Source organism: Propithecus coquereli, unplaced genomic scaffold, assembly GCF_000956105.1.
Source record: "Propithecus coquereli isolate 6110/MARCELLA unplaced genomic scaffold, Pcoq_1.0 Scaffold56, whole genome shotgun sequence".
Classification (NCBI taxonomy): Eukaryota; Metazoa; Chordata; class Mammalia; order Primates; family Indriidae; genus Propithecus; species Propithecus coquereli.
In genome coordinates this window covers 8083753-8104091 of record NW_012151507.1, presented here as the reverse complement: position 1 = coordinate 8104091, position 20339 = coordinate 8083753, and the positions used below count along the sequence as shown (strand labels likewise).

Sequence of the window (20339 nt, the reverse complement as noted above, 5' to 3'; positions counted from 1 at the left end):
GATTCCTTGATATTTGGGTTCGGGGCAATGTCTTACACCAAGAGGTCTCTTAAATTTCATAGAGTCATGCCTGTCCTTGCAGTCTTGTTCAGACACAAACACCTGTAATTGCAGAGCTGAAGAGAGCCTCTGCGACCTCATACTTGGGAGTCGAGCCCTGCGATACACATGGAGAGGTGGGGGGGTGACAAAGGAAGAGGGGCCGCTCTGCACAGGCGACCGGAACAGCCCAGCTGGACGCCATGCTCAGGACAGGAGCAGGGAGGCACCTGGGACCCCACCCCAGTTTCCAAGCACGTCACCAAGCAGCCTGCAAGGTCCTTTCCCACGGAGAAGAAAGGGAGCAGGCAGGGAAGGAGACTCGGGAAGATTTGGTTGCAGGATGGAAGCAGAGACAAGGGCGACGAGGGAGAGGAAGGTAGAAAGCGGAGAACCAGCAAATGGTCACCCTGGTTCTCCCAGCCTCGGGAGGAGAGGACACCGCAGGCACAGGAGCGGGATGTAAGGAGGGGAGGAGGCATGGAGCAGGGAAGGGGGATGAGGGGCCGTGAGGAAGTGTGCCGGGAGCGAGCCAGGATGAGGACGGATGACTCCGCCTGGAGGAGGCCCACGTCCCTACGACAGGCAGCAAGACGCAGACATTTCATCTTGAGCTTAAGCTTTCACGAGCCTTGAAGATGTTAATAGGAGGTCACAGACAGAACGGTCCCGCGGGGAGTGTGTTCAACACCTGTCAGGTGAGCTGCAGTGGACGAAAGACTGAGAACTGCTGTTGTGGAGGGGCCAGGCAGCCAGCCCTGACCAGAACACTGAACACACACACCGATTCTCTCACCCAACAGCTGATGAGCACCTCCTCCGTGCCACACCTGATATACTATTTATTTTTATATCCTAAGTCCAATATAATGCGTGTACTTAGCAAGAATTCGTTGATGCTTATTGACTAAACACATGCATTTATCTTGTTTATTGAGTCTCAATACAATTTTAGTGAACTCTGGAAATCTTCAATTCCTTCCCCTTTCCTAAGCCTAAAATCTATGATGCTATTAAAAATGTAGACCATTCCCACTGCATTTCTTTTGAATTGTCTCTTTTAATCTCTTCAGGTGCCATAGGTGGCATGCCCAAGCCCAAAGCTGGAAGAAGAATAAATTACAAGCAGTCAAGGCTGCGTCCTTTTGAGCCCCGGGACTTGCTAGCGAGCTGAGAGGATTCTTCAGCCCCAGTCCAGCTGAGCGCCATGGAGAGAATCAGCTCCTTCCTCAGCGCTATCTGGGATACCATCTCGACCAAACACCAGGAGGGCCTGTTCAACACCATCTGCCTGGGGGTCCTGCTGGGGCTGCCACTGCTGGTGATTATCACGCTCCTCTTCATCTGCTGCCATTGCTGCTGGAGCCGACGGGGCAAGAGCAGCCAACAGCCAGAGCGAAACAAGAGGAAGAAGAAGAAGAAGAAGAAGGATGAAGAAGACCTCTGGATCTCTGCTCAGCCCAAGCTTCTGCAGATGGAGAAGAGGCCATCACTGCCTGTCTAGTTGGGCAGGAGGCAGAGGTGTCCCCTCTCTGGGGCTAAGCCTCTTGCATCCACACACAGACTAAGAAGCAGGAATCCCTGAGGTGACACACTCATGGGCACAGAGTAACTGCTCAACCAAGGAGCAAACCTCAGACTCCGTGTCCCGGTTTAGGGCGCTCCCAGGGAGCACGTGGACAATTCTTGGGCACTGTCTGGGCAGCTGTGTGTGCAATAGCGGTGCAGACCCAGGCACGCCTTCCACCTATCTCTGGCATACCCCATATGCAAAAGCACAAAGAACGTGTATCCAGACATCATCTTCATATGGCTCCCGAGTGTGCGCACAACTCACACACACACACACACACACACACACACACACACACACACAATTCAGGCAACAGGTACATGGGCAAGTACATTCTGTTCATCAAATGGTCACTGGATGCATACTTTGTGCAAGGAAGTATATTATCTACAGTTGCAAAAATATCTCATGGGAAGGCCTGGCCAGATTCAAGCATATGTACGTACAATTATATAACCAGACAAGGGCTTACGCACTGCCTATTCCTTACACCACTCAGGTAAGAGATGTGTGCTTTCCTGTGTCTGTCTCTACATAACCTTTTACTGGAAATACTCGTAATTGGACATTCCAGCAACCTGGTACATTCCCCACCCTCATGTATGTTGATACGGACACACCAAGTTCCTGCGCTTCTGACCCCTCACCTGTGCTGAAACATTTAAAATGTGAAGGATCAAAATTCATTGAAAGCTCTTTTCTCATAACACATGACAAGGTCCTCATTACCACTGGTGTTTAATGTGGTCCAAGACCTCTCTTTGAGATGCTGGCCCCAGAACCACTCAGCAAGGTGCCCTTCTCCAAGCAAAAACAAACAGCTCTTGGTAGTGACTGCTAGAAAGCTGTGGAAACCCACTCATTCACTTCAGTGCGCTGCAGTGTTGTACCTGTGCGATGTGTGCTTTACAGGTGAAAAGGATAAGGAGATGCTCACCTGAGCTGGGATCTCCTATGTAACCGGAGGTTTCCAGCAGGGAAGGAAGTAAGACAATCACCGGTGTGGTCTCACAGAAGGCAGGTTGGAAATGATTCCACAAGGCTGTGATGGGCCCACGGTATGTTGCAGAAGGGATGCAGAAGTAATGGAGTTTAAATGAAAATAGGATGAAACTGTAACAAGGTTTATTAACATTTATCTTGAAGCTCAGGCAGGTGCCTTGTACACAGTTGGTACTCATAACCACCTGTGGTTGCCGTTGGATATCTGATGATGTTAAGAGTAAACTCACACCTCAGCAGTTCTCCCCAAGTGACCTTCTCTTCTAAATTAGCCTGCTAATTGCTGCAATGGTCGAGGTTAAGTTGAATGCTGCAAGAGTACACGAAGAACCAATGGTCGAGGGGACACGTGTGCCCTCGGTACGTGAGGACATGTAAACCAGATCTGAAGTGAGTTGAGAAGAGCTTCCCCCACTGGATTGGGGTCGGGAGGCAGCGTTAAGCCATTTGTAGGATGAACTGGTTGGTATTTTGATTGTATTGCGACCATATTACAGAGATGGACAATTCTCAACTTGGGATCAAGTTGTGCTCTAAAAGTTCATTTGCAAATCTACTGGGAAGCTCTCCTGAAATATTTCCCCAGGGAAGCTGTTCTAAACAGTGGCAAAATCACTGTCTAATTAATAATGTAGCTAAACTATTATATTTATGGTAGTAAGAACCAAAATTTTATGAGATTGTGTTAATGGAAAAATGTAGTTTATTTGCTCACTTGGGCTCACCTGGTACTCACCTGCCCTCCAGGTGTACTCCAGGCCTGTGCAGGGTGGGCGTCTAGTGGTGACTCTTGTGCCAGGGCTGTCTGACAGGTGACCCTGTGAACATAATTCAGACCTGCACACATTTTAGAGCCAGTCATATTCACCCTATGTGACCATAAACTGCCTGGGCACTCAGCGCCCCCACTCATAAGCCCCTTTAATTTTCTGATTCTCTGTTCCCTTGTCATGTGGAGAGCTTGTCGTGGAGCCTCTGGCTGTCCCCTTCACATCACACAATGACTAGCTGCCCCACCACGTCTCCTGCTGCCCACCAGGACGAGCTACCCTTCCTGTCTCCACCTCTCAGTCCCCCTAAACTGGACGCCATGGGGAGACGTGGAGGCTGACATCAGCTGTCATCTCAGTGACAGGGTGCCAGATGTGATTTGGGGAGTGGACCACCAGGATCAGGGACCGTACAAGTAACGTAGTTTCCATGACAACTGGTTGTTCCTTTGAATTAAGACAGCAGTCAGTCCGCATCGCGCCGCAAGGCCCGTCTCCAGGCACAGCGCCCCTGCGGCCTCCTGAGTGGACTTGCTCTAGCTGCAGGCACAGAACACCCAGACACTCACCTCTCAGTTGCTCCCAGAGCCTAGGACCCAGAAGACCCCAACCCTGAATGGGGCCTGCCTGTTCCCCGCCCCAGCCTCCCCTGATGACCTTTCCTGGAGTACCTAGAACAGCGCCAGGCTCACAGTAGGCCCGCAAAACTCTGTTGAGTAAAAGGCCCCCGAGGCAATTGCTGGTGCCCGCTCTCTTTTTCTCACTTTATTCCCGTCTTTCTCTCCGTGTTCTATGCTTCTCTCATTCCCTCTCCTCCCAGGGCCACCGTGCTCATCCCTTTATTCTTCTCCATTTTCACTCCTTTCTGGCTTCTGTCCCAGAACTGCCACTGGCAACCACGGGACCTCAGGGCTGGAGCCTGCTTAACTCATCTGGGGAAGTTTTTCTTCAAGAAGAGGCTTCCTAGACCAGCACAGGCTTGGGGAGGAGGCCCCCCAGGTGCAGAATTCCAAGCAGCTTACGCCAGACTGGCCGACACCTGGAGGAGGTCCCCCCATCCAGTGCCCAGCGGGTCCACATTCTTTATTCCACAGGGGAGGGGAGGGGAAGACGTAGAGAAAGGGCTGTAACCTCTTTGAGACTATAAATGGTCCAAGCTGTATAGTATTTGTCAGTATTTTTTTTTTTGTAAAATCCAAATGCACACAAAAGAAAAACTTATTTAAATAAAATACTTTGAAAATTAGAAGCCATGCTGGTCGCCTCACTTGCTGGAGTCGATTACTTTCTTAACATTAGGTTATGCATGACCCTCGCTCAGACACCGCTCAGAAGACTTGGGTGCAGGGACTCTCGGGCACACAGAGGCCCAGCCCTCCCCAGTCACTTCCTTCTCCCTGGTGGAGTCATGGGTTGGAGGACCAGGCATGTGGCTGTCTCACCCATATTTGCAAAACAGAAGACCTCAGAGACTGCAGTCCCTCAGAGGTGCCAGCTGCAGAAAAAATACACCAATGTTCCTTGGCAACACAGCGGACTTTCCCTTCAATGAGGTCAATCAGTGTCAATGTCGTCTTAAAGGAAAAGGGGAAATAGCAAAAACTTAAGAAAAATAGACCTCTGAGTTAAATCCAGAGTTGGGAAGAGGAGGGATCAAAAACGTCTATGGTAGCCACTCGGGGTGGAGATACGTGTGTTTGTGTGCGTGTACACAGGAATACGTACCTCTTGTTCAAGTTGCCATAGCTCCACCTTGGTTATGACATGAATTCAGATGCTCCTGACTCCTCTCTCGATGATGCTAAGCTTGCCATTAAAGCAGAAACCATCTAGAGTGGTGCTGCTGGGTAGAACCAGGAATGGTGGAAATGTTCTATAGCTACACTGTGCAATATGGTACCATTAGCCACATGCGGCTACTTAAATTCATTAAAATTAAACAAAATTAGAGGTCCACTAGCTCAGTTATGCCAGCCATGTCTCAAGTGCTCCATGGCCACATGGGGCTAGTGGCTACCATCCTGGACAGCACAGTCTATAAGATTATCGGGGGAGTGGTCAAACACACCGGCAAAACACCATGCCGACTGCATTTCGAGGAGGGCCTGGGAAGGAAGGTCTACAGCACAGGCTCACCCTTTGCCTTATCTCCCCTAAGGCAATCACCACGCAGGAATCACCACACACTCATGACTAGTGAACAGAGGTTCTTCATTCAGCTCCCCGTTCATCCCTCCAGGGCATTCCAGAACTTTCCAGTGTGGAGGAGGAACTGTTTCCCAGAAGCTGTGGTAGGGGGACCTGGGGGGCAGCAGCTGCTGCACACCTGCGGGGTTGCCAGCACTAAGGCGATCAGCCCCACCCGCCTGGCTCAGCCCTGACCTTGGGGTGTGAATATGAATTTGGACAACGCCATCATTCCATCAGCATTCTTAACTCACCGAGCACTCTGCGCTGGCCCCTTGCCCTTTGACCTTAGTATTATTCCCAAATTCAAGGTCACAGGATTGCGAGCCTGAAAAAAGAATCCCTTCAACCAGCTTTCTGTCTCTAACATAGGTTCAAGGGGATGTTTTCAAACACTCCTGTGGGCAAAGCCACACGGTACACTTCATTCAGGAATGGCCATGCACATGCCCATCCAGGCGCCTTTGGGGGCTACTTATTTCACTCACATTTTTGACTGTTTATTGTGTGCCAAGTACACTAGGTGCCAGAGATACCGCGTTGTTCCGGAGGGGCTCCGCCTGGCTGGGGGAACAGATAAGCAAGTAGACCATCACGATACAGTGTGGTCATTGCTTCCTCAGAGGGAAGCTCCAAGGCTGGCTTCAGGACAGGCTGGGAGAGATCACCCAGGAGCTGTCTAGAGATTTCCACAGGGAGACATGGAGGAAGGAAGGCGCTATTTGCATAGCCCACAAGGGGAAAGTGCACTCTGGAGTAGTGACCCAGGGTGCAGCCTGGCGGGGACCATGCAGAAACCGTCAGACTCTCTGGGGGCCGTAAGTGCAGGGGGCTGGACTCAGGACTAGGGTTGTCCCGATCCTGATGTTAACTCCAACTCTTGCTAGTTAAGTAACTTAGGCCCATGACTTAACCTCTCTGTAAAGACTTACCTGTAAAGTATAGCTAATGAGAGTACCTACCTCATAGGAATGAGAGGATTAAATGAGATAATGCGTATAAAGCCTGGCTTAGAAGTGCCTGATAAATGTTAGTTATTATTAAGGGTAGAAGGAAAATCATGAGAGAGTTGTGTCCTAGGAGGCAAAGAAGAAACTTTCAAGAAGAAAGCAACAGTCCGTAGAGCCAAATGATGCAGACAGGTCACATGAGACAGAGAGTGAAAATCACTTGCATTTTCTATTCCCTGATTTCACCACACACGGCACTATCTGCAGGATTACTGAAACGCCATGAATTAACGTCTCCCAGTTTGCAGTATGCAACAGGCAAGGTTGCTTAATTACCCGTCTCACCTCTACCCTCAACCAAGCCACCCTGGCATGATGGTGCCAACTGCTGGCCAAATCAGGAGAGAATCTAAGGGAACATATTTTCCACTTTACAACAGTGTTTCCCTTAGAACTGCAGTCCCCAACCCCTGGGCTACGGACAACGGTCCATAGCCATCTCTCCTCCACCTTCCGTGGAAAAATTGTCCTCCATGAAACCTAGGAACTGGGCAGCACAGCAGGAGGTGATCAGCGGGCGAGTGAGCAAAGCTTCATCTGTATCTACAGCTGCTCCCCATTGCTCGCATCACCGCCTGAGCTCCGCCTCCCCACTGCCATCCCTGTCCGTCCTGGAAAAATTGTCTTCCATGAAACCAGTCCCTGGTGCCAAAAAGGTTGGGGACCTCTGCCTTAGAACATCAGTCCAGCTAGTTCACTTGTTCTCAAACTAAATGTGCAAAAGAGGCAGGCACTGGCTTTTATGTGACATTCACCAATCTGTCAGGGTCTGGAATGCCACACTGATTTGACATACGCGGGATTTCCATAATCCTAAGTCTTAATTGTTGTTACACACATATTTTTGGTGAAATGTTCTGTATTTAGCATCGTTGCCTACGGTAAAGTTTCCCTAACCACGCAAGTCTCCTCCATCATGGCAGGATCACACCCTATTGTAATTGTGTGTTTCTTGTACCCCCAGGATGCCACCCCTATTGCTCCCCCATTAAAATTAGCCTTTATGAGGCTAGAATTATAACTGATTGATTCACTGCTATATCTTCTAATATCTACCATGAAGCCTGGCACATAGCATATGCTAAATAAATGTGTTGACTGGAAAAAATAATCACTGAGGTGTTTCCTAAAAATGCGGGTTCCCAGTCCCTCCCTGCCATTCTGGCTGATTATTAAGTCTGGGTGTTGCCGGACAACCTGCTCTACTATGAAGCATTCTAGGTAAATGCAGGTAGTCCCTGAACCACACCTTGAGAAACATTATCTGAATACTCAAAATAACAAAGGAAATTGTATGGTCAAATAAGTTTGCAAAACCCTGCAAACCATAACTTCCCCACTTCACCCCCTTGAGACCCTCAATGCATGTATCACATTAAATGTTCTAACAGGTACTATAATAAAGAAATTTACTTAACTCCACTTAACTCAGGGTTTCCCCAAATTTATTTGACCATAAGTCCTCTTTTCCTTTTAGCACATCTGGAGGAAGGGGAACGGCGTTTGGGAGCAGTGCCATGGAGAGCTAGTGCCCGCTCCATGCATCATCTGCTCCTGTCTCCACTGCCTACAGCTCAATCAATAGCACCTCCAGGGAAACACTTTCTGAAATGCACACAGATTCTCCTTGACCTTTACTAACCTTTCTTTCCCACTCTTCCCTTTTTCTTGCTTCCATTTGTAACCCAAAATAATCCCATTGGTGGACATTCATAGCAAATACATTTTCGAGCTGGCTAGAGATACACCTCTATCAAGGAAAAAGAAAGGAAAAAAGACAAAGTTTTGAATGGAACTATAGAGACTAGAGATCCAAGCCCACTATCTTGCCATTCCAGGGTGCCTTATAATACATAAAGAGCACTTTCATTATCTCATTTGATGCTCACTTTATAAAAGAAGAAAATAAGGCCCAGAGAAAGTAAGCCAACTTCCCCAAATCTCAAATGGAAACCAAAGTCTCGGACTCCTGTCTCAGGGCTCCTTCTGTCCACCGGGCATCGTGGCCCCGGCTGACCTGCTGCTTTTGTCTCCTCAGAGACTGTTGAACGTGTAGGAGCAACTCCTCTGAGTCAGAAACTTACTGAATACCACCAAGGGTCTGCCCAAGTCTTTAACGTGCCCAAATGTCTCCTTCAGATGTTCCACAGCGAGCCCCATCTGCCTCCTTATCTTTCTCTAATCAAACATAATTTTCCTAACTCACCAAAGTAAAGAACTGTTTCTGTTCCATTTTGTTTCCTTCTTTTATTTAAATTACGATATTGCCACACTGTTGTTTTCTACTTTTGTCATTATAAGTCTACTGAAATTCATAAATATATAAGAATAAACAGGGTTTTATGGCTAACCTGAGAACTTTCTTTTCTTTTTTTTTTTTCTTTTTCTTTTTGACACAAGGTCTCACTCTGTCACCCGGCTAGAGTGCTGTGGCATCATCCTAGCTCACAGTAACCTCAAACTTCTGGGCTGAAGTGATCCTCCTGCCTCAGCCTCCTGAGTGGCTGGGACTACAGGCATGCGCCACCACGCCCGGCTAATTTTTCTATTTTTTGTAGAGGCAGGGTCTCATTCTTGCTCAGGCTGGTCTCGAACTTCTGGCCTCAAACGATCCTCCTGCCTTGTCCTCTGTCCTAGGATTACAGGCGTCAGCCATTGTGCCAGCCCTAGCTTCTTTGTATAGCATGGAAACCGGAACTCAAAGCATTTCCCCCACAGAAGCAACCAACCGACAGAAGGAATTGGGGAAGTGAATCAATCCACTTACAGATTAGGAACCGGCTGAAATCCCCCCGGGGTCACCCGCCACTTGCCATCAGGCCGACCCCTCCACCCCGCTTCCCTCGCCACCGGGTGTGGGAGAGGGTCCAGCCCTCACAGGCAGTCTCTTCAAGGTGGTTCCCAGGTATTTTTGTGCACTAGTCCAGCAACAGCACCGCCAGAGCAACCTCCAGCGCAGGCTGGATGCTGAGCTGGACTTCGGAGGCTGACTCTGCAGACGCTATTCCCCAGGAGAGAACCAAAGCGAGGACCCGCTCACCCAGAATTCCCCTTCGGGGTAGCGGGAGAAGCGGCGCTGGGGCGAGGCTCCCGACAGGACAACACTGCCACCTCCTGGCCAGGCCGAGCGAAGCGCCTGCTGCGCGGGGCTCCCGGCGGAAACCTATCGATGAGCTCGTCGCTCACAGGAACGCCTGGTGCCCTCCACCGCCCTGGCGAAGGCTGAAGGCCACGACTTGGGAATTTCTTCAGTGGAGGACCTTTTCCAGCAACTGACTGAATTTCTCCAAGAGCCTCTCGCTGTTTGTACTGGTTCTTCCTTCTGCCGTGCCGGCCAGCCATCTGCATTGCTCCCTGTCCGCAGCTCTGTCCGCGCACCGCGCCGGGCTCTTTTCCTGCCTGGGGCGCGATGCCTTGAGTCATCCTCTCTCTTCCCTCCTTACTCCTTCAGCGTTTTCTGGCTTTAACAGTCCTCGAATCCAAGAATTCAAAGTTAAAACCCAGAGCTCTGATCCTCGTTTGACAGAGGCGGCCTCTGTCCAGAACCGCCAGCTCTCGGCTCTGCCAGGAAAGGACCGTGTCCCCCTGCCCTGCCCGCCCTGCTCACGTCCCGTCGATTCTTCTTCCTGGTGACTCTTCCCTCTGTGCCCTCCTCCCTTTCCCGCCATTTCTGCCACCGGCCAGGAAAGCCAGGACCTCTTGCTTGAACTTCTACGTTAGGCCTTAATTGGTCTGGCGATCTCCATCCTTTATCCAAAACTTCCCTTAATTCGTCTGGCGATCTCCATCCTTTCTCCAAAACTTCCCTTAACACCTCCCCCCCCAATTCTCTATCCTGTCACCAGACTGATCTCCCCATTCTCTATCCTGTCACCAGACTGGTATTTCCCACGTACAGGCCTGACCTTGTCTGTCCCAGGTTTAAAATCCTCTCGAATGCGTTCATCTGGGCAGGGGCTCCCAGCCCCGGTTGCACGACAGAGTCCCCTGGGGAGCCTTAGCAAGCCAGACGCACAGGACTCGCCTGAGACACGTTGACGCGGAGTCTGTGGAGGGGACATGAGCGTCCGCACACATCAGAGCCCCCCACTGACCCCGACGGGCGGGTGAGAGCTGGGAGCCACAGCCCGGCCATGACAAAGAGACAACCCCGGCCCGCTGCTGCAGGGTGGCTGCCCACCAAGCTCTCCTCGCCCCGCTCAGAAACCACATCTCCTCTCCCAGACACGCCACACTCCATGCCTTCCCAGCTCTGCCACCAGCGTCCTTCGCCACAGGCGCCCCGCCGCCCCTCAGGCCTCTGGTTTCTGCTCTGGTGACCCATCCTTGCTGACGTCGCATCCCGTGAAACTTTCTCCCACCGGCACCCCGGCAGGACTCTGCTCACAGCGTTCAGTCCATGCCCGTAACCCCCTCCCCCGTCGTGCACCCACAGTCGGGGTTTGCTTCCACGGCTGCCTCCTCCACCACCCAGGGCTGCTCAGGGCAGCGGTCGTGTTTGTTCATCACGGCCTTGCTCGTGTCCCGCATGGACAGGCGATGCTCTGAAACTTTACCAAATGCCGGTGGGACTTCTGTCCTCGCTCCTGCCTTAGTGCCTGGCTTGTAGCCTGTACCTTCTATGAGAGCTTCTGTTTGCTTTAGTTTTTCCTAAAGGGCAGACATTTTCCCTGTAAGCTTCAAAACCTTGAAGGTTCATAACCTGACTCTAAGAAAAGTGTTTGACCCTCTCTGAAAAGAAACCCATTCCATGGGCCCATATTCAGCTACCAAAGCAGAAGCTGCCAGTGCTGGTCACATTAAAATGAGATTAGGCACGGAAGTTTAGGGTTGGAATGTTTTCCTCAGTCAGACAAAGACCCTTTGAAAATGAGCTTCCCCTGATTTCCTTCCCTGTCCCCAGCAGAACCTTTGAAGGGTCAACTGAGGTTTTCTCTGCCCCCTCCCTTCCAGCACCATGGATCCTACGGGCAGAAGAATATAAGAAACTCCAGTTTTCCAGAAGTCCTCTTCTTGGCCAGTGGGGGAGAAACCCTGGGGTCAGGGAACACGGGAGTGTGCAGTTTGTCATCTGCCACCATCAGACTCCTCCAGAGCAAAAAACACCACGGGTGATGCCCTACGCCACAGCTACTCAAAGAGTGGTCACCAATCCAGCACAGCCCCCGCCCGGCCTGGACCTACTGACCCAGAATGTCTGGGGAGGGGATCCAGCAACCCGTGTGTTAATAAGCACAGTTAACAAGCATGTTCGACGTTGAGAAGCACCGCCCACCATCCACCATCCCTGGCACTAAGTCAGACCCTGGGATCAGATCCACTTTGCAAAGGAGGCATTTTTCTAAAAAGCCCGGATCACTGGTATGAGCCCAAGGCTTCAGAATCACAAAGGTCAGTACTCCACTTGCAAACAGGGTCACAGACCGCAGAAGGGAACTCCAGGAGAGGACTTAGAACTGGGAAATTGCGCAGATGAATCTTTACGACAGACGAGGAAGGCAGCTCAGGCTCAGGCCCTGCCAAAGCTGGATCAAGACTGGAAGAAATCTGGCTGGTTTCTGTCGACTTCTCCTTAGAGAAGGCTTCAGTCCACTACCATTCGCCACCTCTTAGTCCTGCTTTCTTTTTCTTCTACGCCACTTGTCACTTCTTAAATTGTACATTTATTTGTGGTTTATTGTCAGTCTCCACCAATGGAATATAAGTACAAAGGCAGGAATATTACGTTTTGTTCATTTGTGTGACACAAATGCTTAGACTAGCACTTGGTACATAAGAGGGCTTAAGCTATACTGACTGAATGAATAAATGAACAACAGCACACAAACTTCACTAGCACAAGCACTGTGTCTGTCTTGCTCACCACTATGAGTTCACCTCTTGCTCTCCTGTTTCCCCAGCGCCCAGCACGCTGATACGAAGCAGACACTTAATAAATTCTTCCTGACTCAATGAACAACATGCAAACACATTTTAAATGATCAGCACCAACACTCAAACTGTACGTCATTCAGACCGCTCCTTGTCAGAGCTAGCACTTACCATGGCACTGCTCAATGTGTCCGTCTTAGAGGGGGAGGGGTGGAGGGCGAGAGAGGGGGATAATGAATACCTTAAAAGTTGACGAAAATGGTTTCAGGAGTATGGCTTGGCATTCTCCCAGAGGCTGAAACCTGGAGCAACCTAGGCGATGACCTGCACCCCCATCCTGGAGGGTACCGCAGCTTTCAGGGCATTTGCCTGCCTCCCCCTCACTTCTCCTGCATTGCAAACATCACTATTCGCCATCATGCAAGTAAGAGACCACAGCCAACCAAATTCCTTTACAATGCACAAATTGTACCTTCACTGGCACTTAGGTTAAATTTAGAATTCAAGTGCACTTATGTGGGGAAAATAACACAAGGCAATTTTTTTTAATCATGTGGTTTATTTTTTTTTCTTGAATAGGAATTTAAGTTATTTCAATGGCCACTGACTTCACTACAAAAAACCTTCCAAAATAGCAGGAAATAAGCAAGAAGGACCTGACCTTGCCAAGCGTCCGATCAAACCGTGAGCCTCACAGCGCCAGGGAGCCTCAGAACACCCGGGGTCCACCAGCGTGGGGAGCCGGGGGAGGAGGCCGAGGCCAGATGGGCACGAGGGGGTCACAGGACGGTCTTGGGGAGGTAGCAATTATCAAGAGAGTCGAATGGTTTAAAGTTGAAATGAGTGAGAATTTATTCACAACATATGCAGATCTATGAAAGTGATTATGCAAATGGCTAGAAAGAGGGCACTTAAAAATAGCGATAAGATGGGGGCCTGGGTTTCCAGCATGCTGGATCCTAGTCAGAATTTAGCGAAATGCGAATCCGTCTTGGCTCCTTTGTATTCTCTTTGTTCTTCCCAACACCAGCAATTTGAAAGAGGGGGAAGTTACGTTTTTTTTCTCTCAAAACCCAGTGGGAAGGGAGGTAACAAGCGTAGGTTGCCTCAGCCCTAACCCTGGGTAACCAGAACCCCTCTGTGGTGCTTCTTCCTAGATATTTTTGTTTTCGGAGCTTTTCGTGTGTGCGTGTGTGTGTACACACACCCGCTTTTCTAGATTTTTCGTGTGTGTAGTGTTGTGTGTTGTGTTTTTTTTTTTTTGCCCTCATCCGTTTTTTTGCCCTGTTTGTTACTGAAGACAGGCCGGAAACCCTGCAGTTCCGATACCGTCTTTCCCGCACACCCTGTGCTCCTGCTACTTTGTTGATGTCCAGGCCCCTCTACAGACGGCAAAGATGCAGGTGCCGGAGGCCGGTGACCCGCTGTGTTCTGAGGGTTGCCCCGCATCCCCGGCAGCTGGAGCTCTGGGCGCCGTCCGTGCGCCAGGCCCCGCGCCCCACCCCGCCCCAAGCTTGCACAGCCCAGCCCGGGCTGCCCGCGTCCCCGCAAGGCTCGCGCAACCGGGCCGTCAGAACGCCCTCGTCTTTCCTCCCAGCGTCCGCTTCTTTCTGCCCAGGACGCGCTCTCTGCTGTAGCCATGAGGGCGGATTTTCAACTCCACGTAAGGGATGGAAAACTCGTGTCCTTTCCACGGCTCCCAGTTCACCCCCTACACACAGGGAAAAAAAAGCCACATCAAGGGGAGGTAGGGTGGGTTATGGTACAAAGGAATCCTTGGTTACCAGTGAAACCAGCCCCTCTCTGCTAGGGGGTGGGGGGGGGAGAGAGGGAGAGAGAGAGGGAGAGAGGAGGAGATAGAGACGGAGAGAGCAGGAGATAGAGAGGTGTGCCTTGGTTACCATGAGGGGGAGGTGAGGCGGGGAAACGTGCGCCCTCTGCTGGGCAGCGGGGGTGAGACAGGCTGGGGACGCGGAGCCTCCACGGCGGGACGCCCGGGGGTGTGAGCCCGGAGTCGGGCGGGGCCGGAGCTGCCCCACAGATAACACGGGGTCAACCCGGCCAGCAGCGAGCCTATTATCTTTGCCTCACTCTTTTCCTTTCCAAAAAATGAAAGGCAAAAATAAACATATTAATTGGCCAATTGTGTAAAATCATTTTCAATTTAGGCTGTTTAGATATTAGCTCTGGGGTAACAAATAGCCTGCTGAAAACTAAATTTCATTTTATGTCTTTTGACTGGTGAGCGCAATAATATTTAATTCACTTAATAACCTTGCAACCTGGCCAATAAAGAGCCCAAGTGACCGGTTTTATGTATTTTAATTTGTGAGGTAAATAATAAACAAGAAGCTAAATGCCTTGCAGACTGTGAAAGGCACATTAACCAGATGAATGTCTTTTATTAGCGAATATGGGATGGTTTAGGGCATGCTGGCTGCTCATTTCAAATATCTGATCTCCTATCACTGGCTTCCCTGAGTCGGCCCACAAGCTGCCACCGTGATTCATGGGCCCACCCTATTTGGCTTCCCCGGGGGCAGACTTCTTCTTCCGTTTGAAAAATCACAGAAGGATCGGGAGTCCTGAAGCCCAGTCAAGGCCAAAGTAATCAAAATGTACCTGGACTTGTTAATATTTATAGTAACACTGGCACAGGGTGAGTTCTGGGAGAGGTGGCTTCCTGAAGGCTTAGGATCAGGGCGTAGGAGGGGAAATTAAAAACCCACGATGGGGACTCCAAGGCTTTGGAGGGAAGAGGATTCATGGTGAGGAGAAGCAAAGATGCAATTTTCAAGAAGCTGTGAGGGAGCAGGCTGGAGGTGCCCTGTAGCTGGCAGAGTCGGGATGATACACGGTGGTCGTGGAGGTAGAGAAATCGCAGGTAGGAAAGTTTCGGAACAAGGGAAGGGAGAGGAGCCTGCTGGACTCCTAGCCCGGTGTGCACGCTCCTCAAGTGGAGAGACCGGCTGCCACAATGCTCTGGGCAGGTGCTGGGTGAAGGGGACCCAAGGATGGGTCTGACCTAAGGCAAAAAAGACTTTGTTTTCCTGGTGATCAAAGAACTTGAAAAAAATAGGTCTGGTTCAACTAGGACAACTAGAAAGGATTGGGAAGTGTCTGTTACAAACTGAACGTTGTGTCTCCCCAAAATTCATATGGCGAAGCCCCAGCCCCCAATGTGATGGTATTTAGAGGTGGGGCCTTTGGGAGGTAGGCAGGTTTAGATGAGGTCTTGAGGCGGGGCCCATGAAGGGTTGAGTGCCCTTATAAGAAGAGGAAGAGACCAGAGCTCCTCTCTCTCCACCATGTGAGGATATAGCCAGAGACAGCCATCTGTAGCCAGGGAGCGAGTCGCCGTCAAGAACTGAATCTGTCAGCACCCTAATCTCGGACTTCCCAGCCTCCAGAACTGTGAGAAATAAATGTCTGTCATTTAAGCCCTCCAGTCCATGGCGTTTTGTTACAGTGGCCCAAACTGACAGTGTCCATGTGTGAACCAGTAAAATGAGATCCCATATCATCTATTCTTACACGGCAACGGGCAGCCTGAGAGTCCCACCAGCTGTCCCTGAGTGTGCAGCACTGGCGGGAGCGCAGAGCAGGCAGGGGCCACAGCAATGGGCAGGAAGGATGTGAACTCAAGGCCACGGGGCCTGGAGGAGAAGCTCTGCTGCCCAGACTGGAAGCCTGGGAAGGAGAGGGGCTGCCAGACTGGCCCGGAAGGTGTCCCTTTGGAAGCTGAATGTGGGCAGAGCCTGGGACAGAAAAGATGTTCACCTGTCACCTACCTCACTGTGCTTGGTCTCCCCGTATCTGCCATTGGGGTTGGCTAGGTGGCAGTTCTTGTACCACCAGCCACCATGATGCGTCAGGGCACAGTTGCTGAGTGCAATGTCATTGTCTCTGTCAAAAGTCGTAAATTTCCATCCATTGTGGTAAGTGAGAGCATCCCCTGCAGGAGAGAAGAGACAGGAAGTGCGAGCCCCAGTTTAGCCACTGAGGGGTGATCGAAAGGGGACCCGGCAAGAAACTTTCTCGGCGTGAAAACACCAAGGATCTGGTCAGTTATGTGCCACAGGTAGTCACCGCTCTCTCAAAATGGCCAGCACAAGGACATGGCACAGGCGAGTGGGTTCTCTGTGCTGGCCTGTCACCCAAACTTCAGGCCTGTTTCTCCAACGATCGTAATGGCATTTTCACTTGGAAGCCCCACAGTCATGTCAAATATCCAAAACCAAACATATCGATCGACTCTCCCCGTAGTCCCTGACACCCCTCACACAAGAAAACCACTCTCTGCCCTGCCTGCCTCTGCCACAGCTCAACCCTTCACCCCGCCACCCAAACCTGAAACCCCTGGGCCGTGTTTGACAGCCCCGTCGTACCCACCATCAAGCCTTTCCTCCTGCAGGCCACTCACGTACACCCATGGCTCCCACCCTAGGCCCTTCTCCCAGCCCTCCCGAACCTAGACGTCCATTTTCACCGTCTCAGGCCTAACGCCCTGCTGCCTACCACACGGCACCAGTCGCTCTTCCTCGCTTTGCGGGCCTGTAACTGGGCTGTACCTTACGCACAACTTCGCGTCCCAGTGTCCCCACCAGGCACCCTCTGCTGTGATCAGTCCTGCTTCCACGGGGTTTCTCTCTGCCCTTCATCGGTCCAAATCCCCGCTCCTGAGGAAGATTCTCCTTACGCATCCTCCAACCCACCCTGCTAACACACACACACACACACACACACACACACACACACACACACACACACTTGAACTTCTAGAGCCCGTCTGGGCATATATGTACAATGCGGTGCCTCATTGCATCCTGTCTGGAAATCTGCTTTATTTTACTCGTATTTCTCCTATTTCCCTATCATATCTGTCATCCTTGTATAAGCTTACCTTCTTTTCCAGCTCATGAAAGGCAATAAGGACCCGTATCAATCACAAGCTTAATCAAGTTCCATCTCTGTAACAACGATCCTTACATTTATCTGATCTCTGAGTTTACTGATCATCTTCACACATATGTTCTCACTTGACTCTCACGGCAAGCCTGAGAGGTGGGCAGGGCACTTCTTAGTCCCACAGGGAAACAAACTCACAAAGGTTGGACTCAAAGGACTTGTTAAGGTCCCATAGTCCATAAATGGTAGAGCTGGTACTCAAATCTCCCTCCTCAGGGTCCAAGTCCGGAGTCCTTTCTGAGACACCACTCCACCTGTGGCTTGCTTATTTCGACAGGGGGCTTCGATTATGCTGGCATGAACGAGCCTCTACAACCATGGTTCTCCACGTGGGGTCCCCAACCAGCATGCGCATCACCTGGGAACTTGCTAGCAACGAACATTCTCAGGCCCCACCCCAGACCTACTGAACCAGAAGCTGAAGGGTGGGACCCGGCAATCCATGCTTCGACAGGCCCTTCAGACGATCCTCGTGCAGGCTAAAGCGTGAGAACCTCCGGCCTACAACTTCATTCATTTATTTATTCAGGGAACATTTACCGAACACCTGCCATCGATCAGCATGTGCTAGGTTCTGGGAATACAAAATGGAGAGGTCCTTGCTCTCAAAAACCGAGTTGGGATGGGGGAGGTCGGCATACAAAGAGTTGGTAACACGTTGTGTAAAGGGAACGTCCCAATCTGCCCCTCCAAGTCTGCGACCTCAAACTGCGGCTCCCTCACACCCCACCCAGCAAAAGCAGGAGGAGGACGGGCGCAGAGGCCGCTCCCGTACAGACCCAGCAGAACTACGCTGCCCCAGCAGTTTTCTCCGATCCAAGAAAGGGACACTGTCACTTCAGTCACATACATTTCCTCCTCCCTTCAGATTTCTTACAGAAAGTTAACTACAGCTTGAAATAACATGTGATGTCTCCTCAGAACGTTCCTTCAATGAGCACACCTTACCTCACCTGCACAGAAAGTTCCCAGAGCTGTTTCCTAAGAATCTGTGCAGAGGTTTTCTTAAAGATCTGTTTGTGATTATCTAAACTTGGGCACTCAGATAAAGGTGAAGCAGACTTTGCCCCAAATGTGGGAGTCTATTTCTCAGGTGGATTTTCTATCTTCTAGAAGCTGAAGCCATCCTAATGTTCCAAGTGTACACTGTCAGAGTAGGGGGCTGGAGGGGTTGGTGGCAGGCCCATAAAAGGTCTGAACCCAAGGTCAGGGTGGGCTCAAGCTAGTCATCATCCTTCTCATCAAAATGTCACCCTGAGACCCTCTCCTCCTCCACCAATGCATAGGATAGGAACCCAGGCAGCTGTGCCATCTCGGACAAGGAGAAGCCATTAACATCATATCCCCTGTAAGCCACACACAGACGCAGGACCGTGTGTCTGGACCTTGCACATCCTTTATCTTGGGATTAGAAGCAGGCAAATGAAAGAGTGATTTGTGCCCTTTCTAGCTTTCCCTTTTGGCCATGTACCCATTAACTTTTTCTCTTTTTCAAGTGCTAGCATTTAAAATTCCACTTCAGAACAAGTAAGACACTGGCATTTGGGTAGAATAATTCTTCACTGTGGATATTTGGCATCCCTGGCCCCAGCCCTCCAAATGCTCAGAGTCCCCCCAGTCACATTTCCAAGTGCTCCCAGGGGGTGGACCCATCCTGGGTTGGGCACCACTGAGTCCCACACAGGTAGGACTTGAAATCACCTGTCAACAATTGGTTAGCCCATAGAAGTCTTTCTGCACCATTCTAACATCTGGTTCTTTCTCTTTTCATTATAATCGTTGAATGGATAAATAGGATCTTGAAGGTAGAGCTTGTAAGATAGCCTCCCTGCCCCACTCCAAGACTCAGAATTGGAAACTAAACATACACACCATTACCTTGCTGGTGTTTGCTTCATGAAAGAAATATGAGTTTTCCAATATGACTTTAATGGAAGTCAAAAGTTGAGAGCCCACCTGGACAGTCTGGTAGGGGACAAGCCTTGAGCTGCACATTTCTGCCGGGGCTGCACATCTGTCCGCTCTAATCAGGGCTATAATGAAGTTAGAAGCTGGGGAGAGCGGGCTCATGTACGAGGTATCAAAATGTTCACCTTCCACTTGAATGCTGTCCTCTAAATAGTGCCTCATCATTTAGGACATGAGTAGCCAGAAGCTTCCTAAATTTTAAAACCCTCCTCGTGGACCAATCAGCATATATAAGGAAAGCTGAAACTCCACTAACCCCACCATGGTAATTCAGAATTTAAAAGTGGGAATGATAGTACACACGGGAAGACCACATTGCTGCCTAAGTACTGTGTGAAAGTCTGCTATTAAAAAATACATCCTATTAAAAAATACATCCTCCACTGACTGGCACTGTTGGCCTGAACAACCACAGAACAGGAATTATCCCCTAATCACAGTTAAAATGCAAATAGGGTACCTGGGAGGGGAATCACATTAATTCACGAATATGTTGACTCCCTTTCACTCACTTTCCTATTAGCGTCAGTTCATTCACTGGATTATTTTAAGACGGGCTTCGGAAAAGGCAAATTTTAATGGGGAGGAAAGGGGAACGTGCAGCCTGGGAAGATGGGCCTGAGTGAGGTCCCCAAGCAGGAGGCCAGTGAGGGCGCTGGGTTTTGGGTAGAGATGGGGGCATAGGGGCCAAAGGGAAACACCCAGCTCCCCTGTCCGGGGAGGGTCCCACGAAAGGAGCCCGTGGAGGCTGACACTCTTTAGCCGAGAAAGAAAGGCTGAAGCCAACTGGTGTTGGAAACCAAAGGGATGACCAGACAGGCTCCACGAGGACTGAGACCAGAGCAGGAGCCCCAAGGGGCCTGAGGGAGACTAGAAGGTGCAAGCCCATTGCAGCAGGGCAAGCCAGCCTGCAATGAGCTGTCAGGCATGCAGTCTGATTTGATTTAAAGG

At 50.5% G+C, this 20339-nt stretch overlaps 2 protein-coding genes across 2 annotated transcripts in view; one reads left to right on the top strand and one right to left on the bottom strand.

Annotated features, from left to right (window-relative positions):
• The first annotated feature begins 1188 nt into the window (after positions 1-1188).
• KIAA0040 (KIAA0040 ortholog) lies at positions 1189-1543 on the top strand. Its single transcript, XM_012657755.1, has one exon. It carries the CDS (start codon positions 1247-1249, stop codon positions 1541-1543), a length of 297 nt encoding a protein of 98 aa, XP_012513209.1. The 5' UTR covers positions 1189-1246.
• Positions 1544-14022: 12479 nt separating this feature from the next.
• Positions 14023-20339, bottom strand: part of TNN (tenascin N) — a 51733-nt gene continuing 45416 nt past the window's right edge. Inside the window, exons 18-19 of the mRNA XM_012657727.1 lie at positions 16244-16407; positions 14023-14163 (exon numbers count right to left, since the gene is read on the bottom strand). Of these exons, the coding sequence (XP_012513181.1) occupies positions 14023-14163; positions 16244-16407 (305 nt within the window). The remainder of the gene's footprint in view (positions 14164-16243; positions 16408-20339) is intronic.